General features: G+C 35.9%; 2 protein-coding genes across 4 annotated transcripts in view; one reads left to right on the top strand and one right to left on the bottom strand.

Annotated features, from left to right (window-relative positions):
- CCDC152 (coiled-coil domain containing 152) overlaps positions 1-10,032 on the top strand; it is a 58,332-nt gene extending 48,300 nt beyond the window's left edge. For 2 of the 3 annotated variants that reach the window (XM_074386212.1, XM_074386205.1), the window contains 3 exons: positions 7,007-7,134; positions 9,199-9,282; positions 9,488-10,032. In XM_074386212.1, coding sequence (XP_074242313.1) covers positions 7,007-7,134; positions 9,199-9,282; positions 9,488-9,610 — 335 coding nt within the window. In that variant the 3' untranslated portion in view covers positions 9,611-10,032. The remainder of the gene's footprint in view (positions 1-7,006; positions 7,135-9,198; positions 9,283-9,487) is intronic. The other variant, XM_074386219.1, reaches the window with a different exon arrangement.
- SELENOP (selenoprotein P) lies at positions 9,710-17,850 on the bottom strand. The gene is made up of 4 exons (XM_003925891.4): positions 17,648-17,850; positions 16,369-16,581; positions 14,128-14,245; positions 9,710-11,141 (listed from the first exon to the last, which is right to left on the bottom strand). Exons 1-4 carry the CDS (start codon positions 17,848-17,850, stop codon positions 10,530-10,532), a joined length of 1,146 nt encoding a protein of 381 aa, XP_003925940.3. The 3' UTR covers positions 9,710-10,529.
- Between the last annotated feature and the right edge of the window lie 5,732 nt (positions 17,851-23,582).

The raw sequence follows: 23,582 nt of genomic DNA, 5'->3' as shown, positions 1-23,582 counted from the left end.
ACTATGTTGGCCAGGCTGGTCTGGAACACCCGACCTTGTGATCAATCTGCCTTAGCCTCCCAAAGTGCAGGGATTATAAGTGTGAGCCAACGCACCCAACAAGGTTCATTGGTTTTATATGGTTGTTGAAAATCTTCCTTAATGAACCTGTCTTTATGCACATCATATGCAACAATTAACTTAAAATGGGTGATAAGTTTACATGTAAAACCTGTACCTGTAAAACTACCAGAAGAAAGCATAGAGATTATCTTTGTGACCTTGAGTTAGGCACAACTTCTTGGAAAGAAACAAAAAGCACAAACAATAAAGGCAAAAGTTATAAATTGGACTTCATCAAAATGATTAATTTATACCCTTTAATACTGTTAAGAAAATGAAAAAGACAATCCATGGACTTGCAAATGGATAGCTGATAAAATATTCATATCCAAAAATATATAAAGAATGCTAAGAATTCAATAAAAGTCAAACAACTCAACAAGGAAATGGGAAAAGTATTTAAACAGCTACTATCCCAGAGGCATACAGATGAAAAATAAGCCACAAAAAGATATTCAACATAATTAGTAGGTAGGGAAATGTAAATTAAAACCTCACACCTTTTAGAAGAGATAAAATCTTAAAAATTTTCAATACCAAGTTGATAATGCCAAATGGAGCAACTGGAACTCTCAGGCATTATTGGGGGGACTATAAAGTGGTACAGTCACTTTAAAAACAGTATGGCAATTTTTTTTAAAAATGCAGTGAATTAGTTTGAGTCCTCTGAGAAACAGACACCAAAACAGGATTAGACATTTGAGAAATCTATTGGAAAAAATATTTGTGAGGCTAAATGGGAAGGGAACTAGGAGAGACTAGGTAAGCTGTCAGTCTATGGTACAGGTTTAACCTCTGTAAAAAAAGAGAAGAAAAGTAGGAATCTCTGGTAGGGAAAGTGTTAGATTGTGACATATTTATAAGAAAGTTTCAACAAAGTTGAGCCAAATTTGACCATTAAATGATTTCCACAACTTTCAGGAATGAGCTTGCTTTCATAGCCCTATCAAGCTCAGTCATTGGCTAGGAGTGGCTCTTGAGAGATATGACCTCAGCGTAAACATGGTCATGAAAACAAGGAGTCAGTTATGCTCTCTGAAACTGGAGATGTGAAAGGTGCATTTTCATGGCTACAAAAGTCCACCTACTGTACTACACAGATTTACTTCTCTATATGAGTTCATGTAGCAACTCTTCTGTTCTTGTGAGCCTCTCTCCCTGAAGGGATACCTAGAAGTGTTATTTTAATGTTCTTCCTAGTGACCTGACCATATATTTAGCCAATAGGCTCCAGATCCAAAAATTGTTCAGGTCTGGAAACTGAGAAAAGGAAAGTAATTTTTTAATTGAGACTTGTACCCTATGCCTTGTGTTCTTCCATTTTTGATTTTTTTGAAATTGTACTAGCTGTTAAGCAGAGTTGGCTGTCCATCTGTTAACTATCTTTAGAACTACCTGCACATCAAGTCTTTTTGGCTGCTCTTCAGCCTTCCTCGTAATTTGGTAATTGTGTCCTCCTGCCTTTTGGCAGTTGAGCACTATCATCTGGCTTCTGTTACTTTGTGGTGGAGAGGAATCCCATCCCCGTGGATATTAATGGACCTAGCTCTATGACAGCCTATTTTACTGTTAACCCTAGCTTGCAAAGGAGACCGACCACCGAACTTTTTGTGATATTTGTTTGCCTCTCACCAGCACATTGCTGGTGGCCTTGGCTAGTAGTGTGTCTTCTGGGCCCTCTTGAAGAACATAATCTTTTTGCAGGTTGTCCTACCTCATGTAATGTATGCATACTAGCATGCCAACTTTCTACAGACTCTTTATTTCTTTTTTTACAATCCATCAGGCAGCTCAGATATTTCCACTTCACTCAGCTTTGGTCATTGCTTTCTTTAGAGGTTTGAAGCCACTCTAGCAGATCATTTGTCTCATCTCCTGAGGCCCTTGCTAGGATATTATGTCTGTTGTCCCTGAAGAGTAATGCTGAGTCAATGAATTCTTGCTTACCTGGTCTTACTTTCTGTCTTCTTTGATCCAGCAGCCTCAAAATCTGTTCTCAGGGGACATACTCACGTAACTCTTACCAATACAACCTAGATAATTCTTCCAGCTACTTTTAGATATAAACACTTGTCTCCCAGCCAAGTTATGCTGGGTCTTGACCCTAGTTATTGGCCTCACAGCCAAAAGAGGAGATAGAGGCAACTTCTGAGAGGAGCCTCTACATCTTTCAGCACAGGGATGTTGCTAGCTCTTACCAGGAAAGAGTCCGCCACCTCTTCAGACTTCAAGGGCCTAGGAAAATCTTTAGAGCTAGCATCCTCGGAGGCATCCATCTACATGTTTTCTTCCTATTTTTCAGGATCTCAAGTCTTTCCAACGAGGGTCTAAAATTTATCATAGTAGACCTGCTTTAGCTAAACATTTAAACATCTCTGCAGTTCTTCATCTCTATTAGATTTTCTGTTGCTTAGCTGTGTTTGATGTTCCATTACAAACACAAACATGAGGTAAGAGTATGTTTGTAAGCTACCAAAGAGATCTCTCACTCTCACATTTATTCTTTAATTCTTTAACTTTTTGCTAACAGCCCTCAATTTCTCATTATCTTTTAGTAGAATGTCAATTTAACTTAGCAGTAACCAGATAACTCTACTGCCTTTGTGGGCATTATTTCCATTGATATTTCAAATGTCTTAATTATCATACTTGCAAGGCATTCCCCACCATCGGGACATTTTCCCAGATTACTTCTGGTGAAATCTGTAGTAATTACAGGAACTACCAGTACTCCACATACCACTAAGGATGGCTTCTTCATTGCCCACAAAGTGGTAAATGAGCCAATCTCAGAATCCCATTATATCTGTTATTTTGTGCTACTTCGGGTCCTTAAAGAAGGAAATACCAAGATGGGATTAGACATTCAAGAAATGTATTGTATTATGAAAAGAAATGGGGAGGGAATTAGAAAAGGCCAGGTAAGCTGTCAGTCCATAATGTAGGTCTAACGTCTGTGAAGGAAAGAGAGAAAGAAATATTAGGTTTTTGAAAGTCTTAGGCTGCATTGCACTCCTAAGTTAGGTAAAGGCACTGGAGAGTCATTGATCCAAATTCACCTGTGAATGAATCCCACATCTCCCAAAAATTGGCCCACAGTAGTATTCCTTACATATCCTGTCATTGACTAGTTGCAACCATAGAAGCACGGCCTCAGCTTAAATACAGTAATGGATTTTCGACTGCAGGTGCTGGGGCAAGTGATCAATTAGGATTTTTGAGATCTGAGAGGCTCATTTTCATGGCCACCACATTATACACCATCTGACCCAGCATTCCCACCCCTCGGTATTTACCCAAGAGAAATGAAACCATGTGTCTACACAAAGACCTGCTTATGAATGTTTACAGAAACCTTATTCATCATGGCCCAAACCTGGAATTGAGCAAATTCATTAACATAAATAAACAAATCATAGTACATCCATATAATGGAAATTATTCGGCAATAAAAAGGAACAAACTACTGATACCTTCAACAATATGATTACTTCGGAAGCAATATGCTAAATAAAAGAAACCAGACACAAAAGGCCACATACTATATGATTCTGTTTATATGACATTCCTGAAAAAGAAAAAATTATAACGACAAAAATCAGATCAATGTTTGCCAGTATTTGAGCAAAAGGATAGATCGTAAAGGGGCACAAGGGATCTTTTTGAAGTGACAGAAAAATTTTACCTGATTGAAGTGATGGTTAGATTCTTAAATATGGTTCTCAAAACTCATCAAACTGTATACCTCAAAAGAGATTTTGCTACATATGAATTAAGCTGCAGTAAATCTGACTTTAAAAATACAAAAACCTAAGCAACCTCAATTATAAATATTTTTAAAAGGAAATAAATATAAATTCATTTATGATCCAGATAATGGCATTATCAGATATTTAACTTACAATGGCTCTGATTAACATAATCAAAGAAATAAAGGACTTGAGGAAATTTTTTTGGTTGGTTGGTTGGTTGGTTTGTTTGTTTTGAACAGAATCTCACTCTGTCACCCAGGCTGCAGTGCAGTGGTGCGATCTTAGCTCACTACAACCTCCACCTTACAGATTCAAGTGATTCTCCTTCAGCCTCTCGAGTAGCTGGGCCCACAGGTGTGCACCACTGTGCCTGGTTAATTTTTATATTTTTTATTTTTAGTAGAGACAGGGTTTCACCATGTTGGCCAAGCTGGTCTCAAACTACTGTCCTCAAGTGATCCATCCACTTGACCTCCCAAAGTGCTGGGATTATAGGCATGAGCCACCAAGCCTGGTCAGACTTCGGGAATTTCTATGGAGAACTGAAAATTATAGCAGAGAAATATATGGAAATGTAAGTGCTAAGAACACAATAGCTAAAAATAAAGTTTCACTGTATTGGTTCAATAACCAATTAGATACACTGAAAATAGAATTAGTAAGCTGGAGAATAGATCAGAAGAAAATATCTACCCTGAGACAGGGAAAAGCAAGAAAATGACATATACAGAAAAGAGCATATGAGATATAGGAGCTGGTTGTAAGTCTGTGAAAGGCTGTTGTCTCTCATCTAGTGTTGGGCCTAAAGTTGCTGCAGTCAGAAAGGCCTGTAGTTAAAAAGAAAAGCTGAATGTCAAGTGGGAAATTCTGAGAACGATCTGGAATTTGCATCTTTCTTGTACCTCCTCCAACCTTAAGGACACAACAACCTACAGGAAAAGATGGTGCCCTATGCCATTGACCTTCAAGGACACCTGGCTCGAGACTTCTAGCAAATTAAAAAAGAAATCTGGTGGGAACTTAAGAAGCTGTGGAACCAAATGATTTTCCTTATCAGTGAGATGATCCATTGATACCTGACAACTTATATGAATTGCAGCATTGCCTGGGCTCTACACTGACCTCCAAAAAATAATAGCTGCTGATTTGGTGAGCCAGAAGACCAGCAACACCATGTGTGAACTGAAACACTACCCAGCATCTTATACTAAACATCAGAGCAAATTAATTCTTTCTATACTTCCATGTTCCAAATCTTGTGGAGATGTCTCTTATGGCTAACTCTAACTTAGAAATGTATGAACAAGGGAATTGTGGGAAACGTAGTTCTAATTTAACTAAGTTAACATAGTACAAAACCACCAAAGATAGAAGGGGGAATAAATGGAGTTAAAATGTTTTTAAGACTTGCATAATGTCCATAAAGTGATAAAAATACTAATTTTATTAAATTCTAATAAGTCAAATATGCATGTTATAAACTCAAAGGTAACCACTAAAGAAGAATAAAAGAATATATATCAAGCTAATGACTATCAATCTAATAGAAGAGAAGGGAAGTAAAAATAGTTATTCAGTCCAAATGAAGATAAGAGAGAAAAATGAACATAAAATGTAAAAGCCAGCAAATAATAAGCTAGTCTATTTAAACCCAAATATATTACTAAATGCATTAAATTAAACTTTAATTTCCAATTAAAAGACAAAGACTGCCAGATTGAGTAAAGATTAAAATCCGCTAATAGGCTGCTTTCAATATACCTAAAATATAAAGCTATTATTATTAATATAAAATATAAGAAAGACCCTGAATAATTTATAATAAATAAATATTACATATTGATATAAAATATAAGAAAGATTTAAATAAAAGATGGAAAAGGATATACCATGCATATAGTAGCCGACACAAAGGTGGCATAGCTATACTAACATTGGACAAAGTATACTTTAAAGCAAGAAGCAATACTAGAGTAAAAGATAAATATTTTCTGATGTAAGTGTTTGATATACTAGCATAATATAATAATTCTAAATTTATATGCACCAAATAAAATTAGCAGAACTAGTAGATGACAGACAAATCCACAATCATAATGAGAGACTTGAATTCACCTTTTAGTGGTAGAAAAGTACATTCAAATATGCAAAATCAGTAATGATACAGAAAACTTAAACAACAAAACTAACAACTGATACTAGTTGACATAAATAATATACCCAATAAGTGCAGAATACATATTATTTCAAGTATGCATGGAACATTTAAGAAAGGTGACCATATCATAAATGAAAAAGCAAATTTCAACCATTTCAAAGGTCTTAAATCATACAGAGTAGGATCTTAATTGCAATTAAGGGGAAGTTGGTAAGATACAGATAACTTAAAAATCCCTATATATTTGGAAATTATTCTTGATAAACCTGTGGATCAAGGTAGAAATCTCAAAGGAAGTTGGGAAATATTTTGAACTGAATTATATAGAAAACATTACATTTCAAAATTTGTACTAAAGCTGTGTTTGTGGATAGACTTAATAGCCTTAAATATAAGTCATGGAGAAATCTACAAATGTATTATCTAAATATCTATATCGAGAAGCTAGGAAGCCCTTCATTTGTAGCACTTGTTGATTGTCTCCTTTTTCATTAAAAATCAAAGATTTTCTTGAGCCTCTCATTCTAGATATCATGGTGTCATTAACAGGAATAAGAAAGTTGGGAGAAGAAGAAATTTGATAAAGCATAAAGACATGATGTGAACATGAGAATGGCCTGATCATATGGAATAGTATAGCAGGGGTTTTATGTAGCTCTAGAGACATCCAGTAGTTTGAGCCCTTCATACCTAGAAACTCAGGCTTTGTATTCCTCTTCAACCACTATATCTCCCATTTATTTGGCCATTGGTGCTTAATCATTTAAATTACCTTATTCATTCAAAAAGATTTGGCAAGTGACCTCTGCGTCTCAAACATTATTCAGGGTCTTGTAAAAAAAATACAGAAAAGCTATTCTAAACATAAACCATTTCTAAAATATGTTTCATTAGTAAAATTTACTTTCTTAGGAATTATTTAAAATACTAAGGATATACAAGCTTATAATATTTTTGAAATTTTTAATGAATGAATTTTATTTCATTTATTCAGTTGAATTAAATGAAGAAAAGCACAAAGAACTAATAGGGAAAAAGGAGATGGAAATTTCAGAGTTAAATGCAAAGCTAAGAAATCAAGAAAAAGAAAAACAAAATGAAATAATCAAGCTACAACTAGAGGTAAGTGTTTAATAGTTTGCCAAACTTGAAGACGCACCCCTTAAACTGTACTTTGATTGTCACCACAGTAAGATACATTTTAGGATTAGAAGCAATTCTGTGAGAGGACTTCACACAAGCTCATTCTCCATCAAATGATTGCAGTAATCACACACCATACAACTGTTATCTGCATTGCCTTTCAGCACTTGACCTGAAGGTAGACTCTTCAGTTATTCAAAACGTCCTGGTTTTTAGAGAGGATATTGCTTCCTCTGATAACTTTTGTTCTTAGTATTTCCCACTAGACATCCAACTTTTCTTTTTAACCGCAGGCCTTTCTGACTGCAGCAACTGGCCCAACACTAGATGAGAGACAACAACCTTTCACAGACTTTACAACCAGCTCCTGTATCTCATATGCTCTTTTCTGTATATGTCATTTTCTTGCTTTTCCCTGTCTCAGGGTAGATATTTTTTTCTGACCTATTCTCCAGCTTACTAATTCTATCTTCAGTGTAACTAATTGGCTATTAAACCAATACAGTGACACTTTATTTTTAGCTATTGTGTTTTTAGCACTACATTTCCTTGACAGGGATTATCTGCATTTTATGGTAAATTCTATGCCGGTTTCATAATTCTACCATTCCAGCACGGGAAGAATGTTTCTAATGCTTCACATTATTCTTATCCCAGCAGAAATTTGTCAAACCCCAGTAAACCAACTAGAAATTTCTTTTGCTTTAATTTTCGTAAGAAAGACAAATTTATTCCTAATATCTTTCTGGAAACATATATATCTCAGGGGCAAATAAACCAAATTCCTAAAAAATATTTTTAAAGGGACTTCAAATAGGGCATCTCAAAGGCTGAGGCTCTAGCTCTTTGCTCAAATATCTTGAGTAGTTCATTTAACCAGATATCATAATCTCAAAGGTACTTTGACAAAATATTTGTCCTTTAAAATTTTTTAGACTGTATCAAGCTACCCTTACATCATTCTTCCATCACTTCCCCCCACTCCAACTTTCATTTTACCTTGTGTTTTAAGAACTCACAGTTCTTAGTTAAGATCGCATGCTACTCATATTCCTGAAACTTTGGAATCCCTGAGGTACTTGGTGAAGCACCATGTGTAATCACTGGACAGAAAGAGAGCTGATGTTGAATTTAGATGCCCTTTGTTGATGCTGCTGCTGCTGCCATCTGGCCAAGTGTACCACAAACCACAAGACAGACTGAATGGCCAACTGAAATTAATGGGCCTGTTTCAAGATCTACTGCCAACTTCTAATCCTCCTCTGTTTGGAAATTTGCATTTTGTTTGCCATTTGGGCCTTATCACCTGTCTATTATTTAACTAGTATACAGAGCTCCTTGTTATCTGTCTTTATTGTACCTAACCATTTCTCTCCTCAAACCAGAACATAACCTCAGAGCTTACTCGTAGTCCTCAGAGAGGCTATATTAACTAAATCTTAAGTTAAAATAGAATATTGTGCAAAAATGAAAAATTTGGCCTATAAGAATGGCCTATGAGAATTTTTTAAACGTGATTCAGGTTAATTCAAACCAGCAAGAGTTCAAACTAAATCAACAAGATGGTATTCAAATTCTACTGTTCAGCCTCAAAATTCCTGCAGAAAGATATGTGAGGTTTTCTCCTGACTATTGATTACATTTTCTTTATAATATATTCATTTTAAAGTAAAAATATTTTTACCTATCTTTAAGTTAAACTAGATTCTCTGCCCTGGCTGCACTATAGAATCACGTTTTGAGAAAAAAAATGATGCCAGCTACACTCCAGAATCTCTATAGTGCCCAGGCTTTTGGTACAAAAAAAAAAAAAAAAAAAAAACCTACCCAGGTAATTTTACCATGCAGTCACAGTTAATCTTGTATGTGCGTCCTTTGCTCTTTCTGAAAAAATTGTTTCTTAAAGCAGGATTTTTCTATGGTCTATTATTACAGAGAATACACCTAAATTACAGCTTGCATGTCAAAAGATATCATGGATTATGAAACAATTGTTTCTAATTGTCTAGAGTTTCAATAACTTTCTTTTTAAATTTGATTCAGTTTGATGCCAAACTAGCAAGAGTTCAGACTAAATCAAAATCATATCCAGATTCTACTGTTTTACCACAGAGTATCTACAGAAGGGTATGTGAGTTTTTCTCCCATGATTTGTTGCTTAAGAAACTTTTCTAAGCGTGTTTCTATAAAAATCTTCTAATTCTTATTAACAATATAAGGTATTTTTTAAATTCCAATTTATAGCAGAAATGTATTTCTTTATTATTATTTTGTTGTTCCTTGTACTAAATTTTATTTTTGAATTGTAATAAAAATTTTTTGTTTCATTTAGAAACTGCAACATATTCAAGAAGAAAAAAACAAAGAGATTGCAATTCTTCGTAATACCATTCGCGATTTAGAGCAACGCCTTTCTGTTGGCAAAGATTCTCACCTTAAGCGCAGACGGTTTTGAGCTTAGCAGTAAATTCATTAGTTGGTATTTTACTTAAAAGCAACTGAAAATTTCACTTCTAATTTCAATATATGCATAGAGCCTACATCACAAAAAGAGTCAGCTTTAAGGTTTTTATTGAATTTATTTGGACAAATCCATACTGTATCCAATTGTGTACTGCATTCTTGCTTAATAGTATTAACCATAAAAGAGGTCAGGTTTATAGGGTTTAGTTTACCTATTAAACCATCATTGACTATGGAAATACTTACCAAGCAATACAGAGACAGACAATATTCTTTATCTTTCCACTTATATCTTTCAAGACAGCCAATCAAGTTTTAGAAGAGTGTGATACAATATTAGAGAAAGAAGGATAGGCTTTATTCATGTATGATAGTAAAAGCAAGATATGAGTCTTCAATATCAAAAAAGATAAATGGACATTTAAAATATATATGCTTTTTTAGCAAAATATTCACGTGTTAAGTATCTACTTCTTTCTTTAAATTTAGTTAAAAATGTAAGATTGAAAAAGATAATATTGTTTGAGAGATAAGTAAAAAAAAAAAAAAATGGAAAGCATGTCTTTGTTTTTCTTCCTCCATTCTAAATTGCTAACTATCCAACAGAAACCCCTAGGTCATAGTTTATGTTTCTGTTCTCATTAAAGCAAGTAGAACATTGGAAAAAGAAAAAAAAAGACATATTAACCAAAAGCTGCAATCACCTTTCAGTTGCCCCATTATAAAAAATATGGTTTGAGTCAATATTTCTATGACATAAAATTTAAAATCTGAAAGCCAATCCAGTAAATTTCTTCATGTTTGCACAAATCCAATTTCTACTTTTGGTTCACTAATTTGGAGGTTTATAAAAATGATGGAAATGAAATTGTGTCTAGACTGACTTGGGGAGTATGTCTTATTTTAAATATTTAGTTTGAAGGTCATTCTCACTTTTTCGCCTTATTCTTTCAGCTTCAGTTGGTACTGGCTTCTGTGGGTATAAGCTGCTGACTTGTCTGTCAGGCAGCTGGAGGCAAACGTCACTGACAAGATTCAGTTATAGTCTCCTCTGCCCGAAGTCCCTGTCAGCTACATAAGGATGGGAGGTTTTCTTTACACTGTCAGGTGATTGCAGACCCCGTTTTTTCAAATATCAGATGTCGACAATGTCAGCATCAGCTCCTAGGAGCCAACTCTGAATCTTTGGGCAATTTTCAGAGTAATTGATTTATACATCTCTTTTGTCAGAGCTTGTTTTGTGGATGTTGTAAACCTTCACTTCCTGGCATGTATCAGTTCTCTGGGTGACCCTGTCTATGTTGACCCTTGTGCTTATGGTGGTGATGAAGGTCTGGAGAAGTAAGATGAGTAGGAGCATCTGGTGCTCCTGGTTGCTCATTCTTTGAAAGCTCACTGCTGCCAAGGTGCTGATGTCCATGATTGTGATGATGCTTATGATGGTGATGGGGCTGTGGAGCTTCAGTTGTTTTATTCACAGTAGCCAAAGATACATTTTTACAAAAGTCTTCATCTTTGAGAGTCTGGAACAAATTTATAAATCACTTATTAGCAAGTTTATAGAGATAGAAATATTGCAAAATGATTTGTAGACCTAAGGTATATGAAATTCCAACTAGTTAATTAAAATAGAGTTGCCTTTATATTATATTAGTGAGTAAAGAGTCTGATGTTAGTCTTAACTGCTAGACATTTTATTAAAGGCTTACAAAGACAAACCACTGTACTTATATTTGCAGAAGCAAATAAAGTAAACTGGCAAAAGCAACATAGATTGCAGGAAAGTCACCTAATATCAAATCCTAAATTCAGTTGACCTAAGCCAGGCATGGTGGCCCACACCTGTAATCCCAGCACTTTCAGAGGCCAAGGTGTGCAGATTGCTTGGGCTCAGGAGTTTGAGACCAGCCTGGGTTACATGACAGGATTCTGTCTCTACAAAATAGACAAAAATTAGCTAGTGCATATAGTTAGCTATATGCAAAAATTAGCTAATGCATATAGTCCCAGCTACTTGGGAGGCTGAGATGGGAGAATCACGTGAGCCTGCAAGGTGGAGTTTGCAGTGAGCTGAGATGGTGCCACTGCACTCCAGCCTAGTGACAGAATCAGACCTTGTCTCAAAAATTAAAAATTAAAAAATCAGTTCATCTATATGGAAACTTCTGTACCTAGATCAACAGTGCATCTTATGTAATACCATATGATACTATAATCTAGTATTAATTTATCTCTGATAATTCAAAAATGCTAATAAACTCTGCTCAAATGTGTTAGTTTTTTATACTTCATCCTATGCCAGGAAAAGTTCTGAACTTCACCAAAGCTTTGCTAATGTTTCCCTACTAGAAGGCTGTCAGCTGAAAGTAGCAAATTCCTGCCCGACTCTCATTGACCATAATATCCATTCTGCATGATCCTAGTTCTTTAATTTACTGGAAGTCTTTACTGTGTTGTGGTACCTACCAGTCAGAGACTCAAAGCCTATCGATACAGAAATGTAACATTAAACCTCAACCTAAGGCTAATTTGTAAATAAATTTACAAAATCAACTCAGAACACAAAAACTCACTAAGTGATACGGTTTTGATGTTTTGAAGGTTTTAAGAGGTTATAAATTCCATTAAATTTTAGCATACAACTACTAAGTGATACTGTTTTTTGGTTATTTCTGAATTACTTCTACATTAGAAGCTAAGAGTGTTTGCTTAGAAACTTATAAACAATTTGATGTATGTTTAAAATATACTGCATAATGTTCAAAGTGTTCAAGGTTTAAACAAACATAAATACCTGTGGTAGTAGTCTAATTTCAAAAACACATTACTATATTTTACTGATCAGGTGATACATATTTCTTTAGATTTTAATATCTCTAAAATTAGAGTATACCATACTATTGGTGGTTTTTTCTCACTGTACCCTACTTTAATTAGCAGCATTTTTTCCTAAATAGTACATAAGACAATGTGTCATATAATTAATGGTATCTAGGAGACAATGAAATAGAAAAACTCCAATTTGATTTGGCATATCAGATACTAATAGTGTCTGATCTGTAATTCGTATTTACAGATAATTTACACATTTTAAGCATATTGTGGTAACTGTTTCTGCCTTTTTTCAATTTAATTGGGTATAACTATCAGGCATTTACACAAATGAGAAATACAGAAATAATCCCAAAATATGAGGAATCATTATAGTATTTATTAAATGCTTAGTATAGGTTGAGTTAGTACTTTTCTATCATTACTCTTAGTATTTTCTTCCACTACTGCAGTCTCCTCATCTTTAAAAGTAGTAAAATAACCTGCAGAAGATCATTATAAAGGTTAAAATGTGAAAATTACATAACTAGAGTTAACTTGTTGTACTCCTTTAAATTAATTAATTAGATAATTTGTTAAAAATTAGAGTTGGCTTTCTTTAAAGCTGAGGAAAATCTGAAGGAAATATAATTTACAGATAAAACTAGAATTGTTTTCAAACCTAAGTTTAGGTTTTGGCAATTTGACCTATCAATGAAACATTGTTCAGAATTATTTTTCATTTTTATATGAAGGAAAACAAGTCTAGTTAATACAAACTAAAATAAATTCTTTGAGTGCCTTTTTTATTTAAAAAGATTTAAGGCCAGGAGTGGTGGCTCACGCCTGTAAGCACAGTGCTCTGGGAGGCCAAGGAGGGTAGATCATGAGGTCAAGAGATTGAGACCATCCTGGCCAACATGGTAAAACCCCATCTGTACTAAAAATACAAAAATTAGCTGAGCGTGGTGGCATGCGCCTGTAGTCCCTGAGGCAGGAGAATTGCTTGAACCCAGGAGGCAGAGGTTGCAGTGAGCCGAGATTGCACCACTGCACTCCAGCCTGGCGCCTGGCAACAGAGCAAGACTCTGTCTCAAAAAAAAAAAAAAAAAAAATTAAATATAGTTCTTCTTATAACAAGGAAAAAATATTTTCATAGTTTTTAGGCAATAAATACCAGTAATGAGTAGAAAACTTATTCCATTTTGAAGTAAACTCAGACTGCAGATGGGCAGACAGTGGAAGAGCTTCAGGAAAAATCTGATAGACAGTCTTACATCCTCAAAAAATTAAGTAGTTTCTGGCCCCAGTTCCATTCCAAGTAATGCTGTGGGTAAACTTTGCTATTACCATCTTCTTGTGCTGACATGTTCAGGATACTACAATAATATTTTTTTGTTGACTAAATTCTTTGAGCACTTATGCTCATGCAATGTCATTTGTTGGTAACTGAAATATGATCTACACTGATTTTTAAGTTATAAAGCACTTCTAGATAAAGGCAGCAGCATCGATCTTCAGAAAATGTTTTAAAGTAGAGGTTAGATGACAAGATATTTTTAATTATAAAAATTATTTTTATTTACTTTTAGTACACCTGCAAAAGCATTGATTAATTTATCACGAAACAGTAACTTATTTAGATAGGTCTTAAAAGATTTCCTCTTTTCTCCCCAGAAAAATAATTCAGAAAAATACCGTGAGAGAGCAGTTTCCACATTTCTTTTCACAGTAGGCAATCTTAATGGCTTCTTCTACATATGGGAATGTTAGGAAGGAAAAAGGCAAACCAAGATGATACACAAGACGGCCACATCTAAGAAAAAGGACAAATACAACGTCATTATAATATTTTCTGTATCACAATCCTACTCAAACACTGTCTAGGATAGTATTATAGGTTTAATGGTCTTATAACTAAGACCCTTTCAGGCCTTCACTGAATTTCTTTGGATGAGAGCTACAAATGAGTTCCCAGGAACTGCATACCAGGTCATGACAACACTACAATTAGTCTAATACTAGCATTTTGAAATGTTATAGATCTGTCACTAAATAATATCAAAACCAGTCATCATTGTTACTTGATCAAATGCAATTTTGTGACTGACTTATAAATTCTACCAGTGCCCAAACCACTAATTCATAAATTAGGCTCTAAAAATCACATGAGCTTGTCAGTACTGCTTTGGCAGCACAAATCTGACACGAGAAATCATGACATAACAAAAAGATCTCCAAGCCATGGCCAATAGCCCATTTACTTAAAAATATATCTAATGCAATGAAAATTTCAGTACAATGAAAGTATTAGAATATGCGGCATTGTCAGAAATGGTGGGCTTAAAAATGTTCTTCCTGCCCACATTTTTACCAGAATACATGGTTTTATGTGATTAATCAAAGGATTATACTTTTAGGTTATACTAAAAATTAGAAGTTTGAAGGCCTAAAACAGTGAAATGTGATCATTTTTTAAAATTTAGTATAAGAACAAGTAGGGCTCACCAAACTCCGGAGAGTCAAAGTAAACAAAGTACCTGCTAAGTTATGTTTATAATGGCATAATGCATGCATTGAGGTTCCCTCAAAATATGAATGTTTTATTTGTTCACAGAATCAAAAGTAGATTTGTGTGGATCATGCTTAAATGATTAACTCAATTTACAGTTCAGAAATTCAGGTATGTAGCCTTCAAATTATTACTTAAATTAAAATTAATTAATTAGAAGATATGGTTATTCATTTGCAAAAGACTTAGGTTAGAATGGTACAGGATATACGAATTGGTCATTCTTTTTATTTAACCAGAATGCCAATTTATTGGAGAAAATGTAATCAACTTTCTGTATTTTCCTACTGGAATGGTGAACTCTTTTACATGCCTTACTTTTAAGAAAGATATTTAAAAAATAAAAGTCATTCCAAAAATGTAAATGTAAATAAAGAATTTATAAACTATTTGGCAATAAACAAAGGCAAATGTCTTATTTTAAATCACTTACTATTAAATACAAAACAAAAAAAAATCAAGTGAAGAGATTAATGGAAAATCTAGAGAAGTGGTTATGGCAAAGTAACCTGTGATAATAATTATGGATATGAGATAAATATACCAAGGATTAAGAACCCATAGAATTTGATGATTGACCTGAGATGGGAGTGTGATGGAAGGCGTCAGTAATACATTCTTGTCACACAGTTTTCTGAAGGGGCAGATGGCAGAAAGCCTACCATACATGATGGTTTTTGTGACGTCCTGCAAAATAGTGGATGACGACTGGGAGTGCAGGGTCGGAAAATTATAGGATTATATGCCCTAGTGGTTGGCTGCATCTCCCTCCAATAGGTTGCTATATATAAATCACACAAAGGTGAAAGTATAAGTATGTTTTAGGAGAAGATAATAAATACAGATTTGAATAATTGAATTTAAGATGTTGGTGAATGTAGATCTACTGGTCTAGAGTTCAGTCATTGTGTTTCAGCTTTGCATATATATTTGGGATCATCCTAATATGTGTTGTAATTGTAATCAAGGGATAGATGAGATTGCTCAGGTAAAAAGTGCAGAGTGTGAATAGAAGGAAATTTATATAGTCTTGAATAACACAAACACATACAGAATAAACCAAGGAAGGATGTCGGAGGAAGAAAAACAGGGAGGTAGAAGAGGAAGTATGGAAGAGACAGAAGAGGAGGGATATGGGCAAAACTAGCAGGGTATAGTGTCATCGAAATTTTTTTCAATGAGAGTATTTTCAAAAATAAGGAGTAATTTTTACTTCTAAAAGTTAAAGAGAGATTATATGAGATGAAGACTGAAATATGGCATTGTATTTAACAGCAAAGAAGATTGTTATGTGTGATGGGAAGTAAATAAATAGATACAAAACAGTTATTTTTAAATTTGGGATGTGTTTGTGTGTATGTACGAACCTGTCATATATAAGGAAGTCATCTTTGTTTCCATTTAAAAGAGCCCAGACATCTGGTTGGTTTTCTTCTTGCTGATAAACAGGAATATGCTCTGAAACCTGATTCTTAAGATGTGTGTATCTTAATTGAGAAGAGAGTCCTTGATGATTAACAATAATATAAGAAATATTAGAATATCCTTCTTTCTCCAGTTTTACTCGCAGGTCTTCCAATCTAAAATATTTAGGAAGAAACATATAAAATGAATAATCTCATGTGATTTGATTAGTGGTTTTTCTCCCTCTTCCTTATTTTTCTATGTGAAACTATCCTTTTTTTTTAACTAACTCATACTGTACCCATTCTTTATATTGTGGTAAAAGATTTTGAAACTTTCATTTTTAGAATTACTTTAAAAATATGCTTAGTTAAAATCTTATGCTTTCACAAACAGTGGCTCATTTAGTTCTCAAATTAGCACAATGAAGTGTATATATTTTAAATTCATCTTCTTATAGATAGAATGGATTCAACCAACCACAGATCAAAAATGGTTGAAAAAAAAAAAGATGGCTGCATCTATAGTAATGAACATGTAGACTTTTTTCCTTGTCATTATTCACTAAACAATACAATATAAAAATAACTTACATAGCATTTACATTGTTTTAGGTATTATAAGTAATCTAGAGAGGATTTAAAACATACAAAAGTATGTGCATAGCTTATATGGAAATACAACACCATTTTATATAAGAGATTTGAGCATCCATAGATTTTGGTGTATGAGGGGGATCCTGAAACCAATCCTGCACAGATACCACTGGACGACTGTAAGGAGAATTCTACCCAATGAGTATCTGGTGAATAACTCAACAAATATCTTTGATATTTATTTGTTAAATAACCCAGCACCTTTGATAGCAAGCCTAGTGTTCTTTCTACTCTGACAAAACAGTCTTCTCTGCTTCTTGTATTGAAGTAACTGTTCTATTTGCAGAAGTATATTTTAGAACATTTTCATTACACAAGTAATACATATTTAGTAGGAAGTTATAAAATATGGGTCCGCCAAAGGAAGAAAAACTTTCCATAACCCTAGGAAACCCACTGTAAACATTTTGGTGTATATCATCCTAGTTTCTCTCTTCTAATTTGTTCTATGCAAACACAGTTTTTCCAAAAACTGTGATTTAATACATTGTGTTCACTTATTTTATTTTATTTTACATCTATATGCATGTGTGTATTTAATAGCTTTCCCCTTAAGATATTTTAAGTCACAGAAAGATTGTCTTACCTAGATGCCTGCAGAATGCACAGGTATCAGCTTGCTTGAAGGAGAGCAACCACAGTCACTGAACCACTGGAGTTCAGCATTGGATCTTGATCTCTTATGTTCCAGGCTGGGGGTTGCTTACATAAGGAGCTTTGGTCCTGGCTCTCTGTTCCTCCTGCGGGGAGGAGACAGAGAGCCAGGGCAAGCCCCAGGCTTCTCCACATTGCTGGGGTTGTCCTGTAAAAGAGACAACCTGTCACTCTTCATAGATAACTTCACAGGCCTAACTATGAATTTCAACAAATCCAGCAGACATAATTCTACTTAAAACTACCCTAGTCCATGAATTCTGTTTCCAGAAACTTATGGAAATCTGCCTCATCAGGCAGCCAAGAACTTCCCTGGGAAAAGATATGTGTTTAGAAAAATGATCAGACTGTGGCTTATATAACCAAGTCTGTGACTTACATAACATTCTGCAAACACAACCTGACTTTTGGTTGAGACACACCAAGTTCTAACTGCTCTTTCTATTTTCTAAGAAGAAAGGGACCAATAGACAATTCTGCACAGAAATGAAAAGAGCCAGCAAAAAAAGAACCCAGAAAGAAAGGTGATGGCAGAGAGAAAAGTATAGGAACAACATGAATGTGGCTCATGTCGGGCCCTTAGCTCTTCAGGTTCAAACATTCTGTATTTATAAGTCTCTTGGATATGGCTGGCTACCTTTTGTTTCTCTTTTATTATTTTTATTTCCTCTACCCGTTTCTAAATGTATTCTATGGAAAAAAAAAACATTTTATCAGACTCAAAAAATATTCCAAACTCTAAAACAATAAAGTATCAGAAAATACAGTTTCTACTTACACAAATCTTTCCAACGGGCCTGCTTCCTTTCTCTTTGCTTTGCTCTGGCAGCTCCACAAAACCACAGTGACACACTCTCTTATTTATAGTCCTGTTGTTTACCTCAACCCTTAGCTATAGTCCAAAGTTCAATGCTCACTCTTGCAGTGACCTTGCAAGCAGAGCAAACTCCTGAACTGATTGTTATCAACTTAAAAGAAACTAGCAAGTGCTGCCAGGCATGATATGGGGAAAACATTTTGACAATTTCTAATTTATTCCCTATCTTTTTCAGTCACCCCAGTATCTAGGATTTAATGGTACAGTCGGGGGCGGGAGGAAGGGCTAAGGGTAAACAGGGCCTCCACATCTCCTTCTTTCCCAAACTGTAATAAGGAAAAACATTTGCTGAGCCAGCGAATTATGCTGCTGCTTTAAAAAAGGAAAAAGAAAACTTTTTTTTCCTTTTATTTTGCTTCCTTTTGCAGTGATGAGGTGCTAGCTTAGCCCACACTGTGTGATCCTATATGGGATCTCCTAGGACCACGGCTTTTTTCTTTTTAATTTAAGGAAATAGAAAAATAGACTTCTTATCTGAGGGAAATCAGGGCTCATTTTTATTGTCACAGAAGTCGTACTTCCTGGAAGACCTGTGCATCCCACAGAATTTTTTGAGAATCTAATATAAAATCTTTACAAACATAAGTACCATAAAAACAAAAATTAATGGTAGTAGTTGGACATGTAAAGAGTGTGGAAATTCCAAGGTGTACAAATGAAATAGATGATTCCTACTATTTCAGAAGCAGGTACATTCTTTCCAGTAACGCCTGTAAGTTGGCATGCCGACGGTGGGTGAAGTAACAAGCAATGTGAAATGATGTCATTCCTAGATAGCAGCAGTTTTCGAGTAAGCCTTGCTTTTGTCATCAAGTTTTTTTCCAAATAACCCCCTACTGACTGCTATATGCTGAATACTGTTGTACAAGGTGCAGGAAATACAGAGACTAGATCTTATCCTTCCTTTCAAGAAACTTTGTATCAAATTAGGAGGTTGCCATTTGAAATCCAAGTCTCTTTACTTGCCCTGAGCAGTTGTTATTTTCCTTTTGGGGTCCCAGATCTATTTGAGAATCCAGTTAAAATGCACATATACATATTCATTTTTTAGAAGAATCTCAAAAAAAAAGAAAACTTTGTACAAGGCAGATAGTCCCCTCTGTAGTTCATTTCCTTGACAAATCTAAGTAGTCATATTGGTCTATCTGCAGCCAGACAGCAAGTGCTTCACTATCTCCCCCTTTCTTTACATGTGGGCTTAGCAGGAACCATCTGACCCAAAAGAATTTCTTCCAAGTGTTAAGAGTGTGTGTGTTGAGGCCAGTGTATGCCTAAAACCCCCCAGGTGGCAAAAGGAAAAGATGAGGAGCTTGTAATGTTTGAAATGAATTTCTTTTTAGAGAGTATGGTGGCTCATGCCTATAATCTCAGCTACTCAAGAAGTTTAGATGAGATCACCTGGCACCCAGGAGTTCAAGGCTGCAATGAGCTATGACTGTGATGCAGGAATTTTTGCTTCTTAGCTCAGCTAAAATCCAGGTTCTTGTCTCACAACCAGAAAAAATAAAGCACACAGACACATTGGAAGGCGAGGAGAGTGAAATTTATTAAAAGAAAGCTCTCGGCCGGGCGCGGTGTCTCACACCCGTAATCTCAGCACTTTGGGAGGCCGAGGTGGGCGGATCATGAGGTCAACAGATCGAGACCATCCTGGTCAACATGGTGAAACCCCGCCTCTACTAAAAATACAAAAAAAAAATTAGCTGGGTGCGGTGGCGCACGCCTGTAATCCCAGCTACTGGGGAGGCTGAGGCAGGAGAATTGCTTGAACCTGGGAGGCAGAGGTTGCAGTGAGCTAAGGTTGCAACACTGCACTCCAGCCTGGCACCTGGTGATGGAGTGAGACTCTGTTTCAAAAAAAAAAAGCTCTCAGAAAAAAAATTGGGGGGTCCTGCCAACAGGCTTGCACATCATAGATTGAATACCAGGCCACCACACAGGAGCTGAAGAGACCGGGATCCTCCCCACTCCATGAGGCGACAATTCCCAGTGGCTCCATCCCATTCTCTCAGCGGACGGGGGTCGGGAGGAGTGGGCAGAGTCTGTTGTGGCATCTTTAGGCAAGCCTCCCGTACACAATGACCTGGGCGGCATTTTGCTGTCTCTTGTCTCTATCAATTGCATCACTACACTTCAGCCTGGGTGACAGAGTAAGATTACGTGCCTAAAAAATTAAAGTAATAATAATAATAAAGAAATCAATCCATTCCTAGCAGTCTCTTCTGTGCTGGCCAACCTGGATCCAGTCAGCATGTTCAAGAAAGCAGAATTTCCAAACAAACATTAACTTGGTATTATACCAAATTACGTTAAATCAAATCAAATGAACATTTGTTGGCTGCTTATGCTAGGCACAATGCTAAATGTTGGGACTACAGAGATTTAAAAATAAAAACAAAAAATGGCATTTCTTGTTTTCAGGGACCTCAAAATCTGATAGGGTAGACAGACAAGTAAGCAAAAAAATAAACAATGTAAAACTTGATCCCCTCTAGGGTGTCTGTAAGCACAAGATTCTGTTGGAAATTTGGAAATGAAAACAGGATCATGGAACCAAGCCTAGAGATAGGATCAGTATAAGGTTGGTGCACTTTCCAGCAAGTTCAAAAGGCATTATCTTGGATTTTACATTCCACCTACAGAATACTCAGCAAACCTGACCATAGCATTGCCCCAGGCCTCCCCAAACTACGGCCCACGGGGCATCCGGCCCCCCGCCGCACTTCAGGAAGGGGCACCTCTTTCATTGGTGGTCAGTGAGAGGAGCACAGTATGTGGCGGCCCTCCAACCGTCTGAGGGACAGTGAACTGGCCCCCTGTGTAAAAAGTTTGGGGATGCCTGGTAGACAAAGGGTGTCCAATCTTTTGGCTTCCCTGGGCCACATTGAAAGAATTGTCTTGGACCACACATAAAATACAGTAGCATTAACAATAGCTGATGAGCTAAAAAAAAAAAAAAAAAAAAAAAAAAAAAAAAAAAAAAAATTAAAATTCACAAAAGAATCTCATAATGTTTCAAGAAAGTTTATTAATTTGTGTTGGGCAGCATTCAAAGTCAACTTGGGCCACATGCAGCGAATTTGACAAGCTTGCCCTAGACACTTATTTTTAGACACTTATTTTGATTGTTTCAATCTTTATGAATGATTAAAATCTCCTGACAGGTTGTTCTAACCACCGCCACATAATCAAATATTAAGATTATTGAGGATGGGCATGATGGCTCACACCTGTAATCCCAGCACTTTGGGAGTGTGGATCACTTTAAGTCAGGAGTTGGATTCCAGCCTGGCCAACATTTTGAAGCCCTGTCTCTACTAAAAATACTAAAAATACAAAAATTAGCCAGATGTGGTGGCACACATCTGTAATCCCAGCTACTCAGGAGGCTAACGCAGGAGAATCACTTGAACCCAGGAGACGGATGTTGTAGTGAGCCAAGATCTCACCACTGCACTCCAGCCTACGTGACAGAGTGAGATTCTGTCTTAAAAAAAAAAAAAAAAAAAAAAAAAAAAAAAAGATTATTGAGAGTAACTAATTGACTATCCAGTTGAACTTTATCATAATGATCTCATATTTTACAACTTCCAACAACGGAACCAGGACTTAGAGCCTACATACTGTCTCATTCTCCCCTACCCTTATCAATTGTCCCGGAATTTTTATACATATATATAATGTTTTTAATAAGTTCTCACCTTTCTATGAGTAGTAGGTAATTCAAGTGGAGAATAGTGCCCTAAGAATATGTGAGTCCAGGATACACTTAAAAGAGAGAAGGACTATGCAAAGACATGGAATCAACCCAAATGCCCATCAATGATAGACTGGATGAACAAAATGTGGTACATATACACCATGGAATACTATGCAGCCATAAAAAGAAATGAGATCATGTCTTTGGCAGGGACATGGATGGAGCTGGAAGCCATTATCCTCAGCAAACTAATGCAGGAAGAGAAACCCAAACACTGCATGTTCTCATTTATAAGTGAGAGCTTAACAATAAGAACACACAGGCACAGGGAGGAAAACAACACACATCGGGACCTGTTGGTGGGGGAGGGGGGAACATTAGGGAAAAACAGCTAATGCATACTGGGCTTAATACCTAGTTGATGGGTTGATGGGTGTGAGGAAGGAGACCCAGGCATCTGGGATTCCCTTCCCCTCTGTAATCCACTGTGAGCTCAATAGAAGAGAGAGCAGGCCAGCTGGTACCTCCTGAATCTCCTTCCTGAAAATAAAATGCTTGGTCTTGGGGGAAACTCTCTGGAAGACACTATTTTTACTTAAGATAAAACCAGAGACCTTTTCCCATGTGAGTCCTAAACTGTAAACCTTTCATATGTGATTCCTGAAACTGTAAACAGAGACCTTTTCGCATGTGAGTCCTAAACTGTAAACCAGAACTCTTTCATATGTGATTCCTAAAGCTATAAACCTAAGATTCTTCCCCATGTAACATCTAAAGTATAAGCCTATATAAAGGCAGAACCTTCCTTTGTTAAATGAGCTGGGCTTTTGACAAAATACTGCCTGGTCTCCCAGCCGAATAAACTCTTCCCTCCTTTATTCAGTGTTCAAGAGATCCGTTTCCCACGGCCACTCCTGCTGCATATCTAGTCTATCATTGATGGGCATTTGGGTTGATTCCATGTCTTCACTATTGTGAATAGTGTTGCAATGAACATACACGTGCATGTGTCTTTATAATAAAATGATTTCTATTCCTTTGGGTATATACCCAGTAATGGGATTGCTGGGTCAGATGGTATTTCTGGTTCTAGATCTTCGAGAAATCACCACAGTCTTCCACAGTGTTTCAACTAATTTACATTCCCACCAACAGTGTAAAAGTGTTCCTATTTCTCTACAGCCTTACCAGCAGCTGTTGTTTCTTGACTTTTTAATAACTGCCATTCTGATTGGTGTGAGGTATCTCATTGTAGTTTTGCATTTCTCTAATGATCAGTGATGCTGAGCT

This window comes from Saimiri boliviensis, chromosome 1 (assembly GCF_048565385.1).
Source record: "Saimiri boliviensis isolate mSaiBol1 chromosome 1, mSaiBol1.pri, whole genome shotgun sequence".
In the NCBI taxonomy this organism is placed as follows: domain Eukaryota; kingdom Metazoa; phylum Chordata; class Mammalia; order Primates; family Cebidae; genus Saimiri; species Saimiri boliviensis.
The sequence above is the reverse complement of the archived record's forward strand: the minus strand, read 5'-3'. Positions and strand labels throughout refer to the sequence as shown.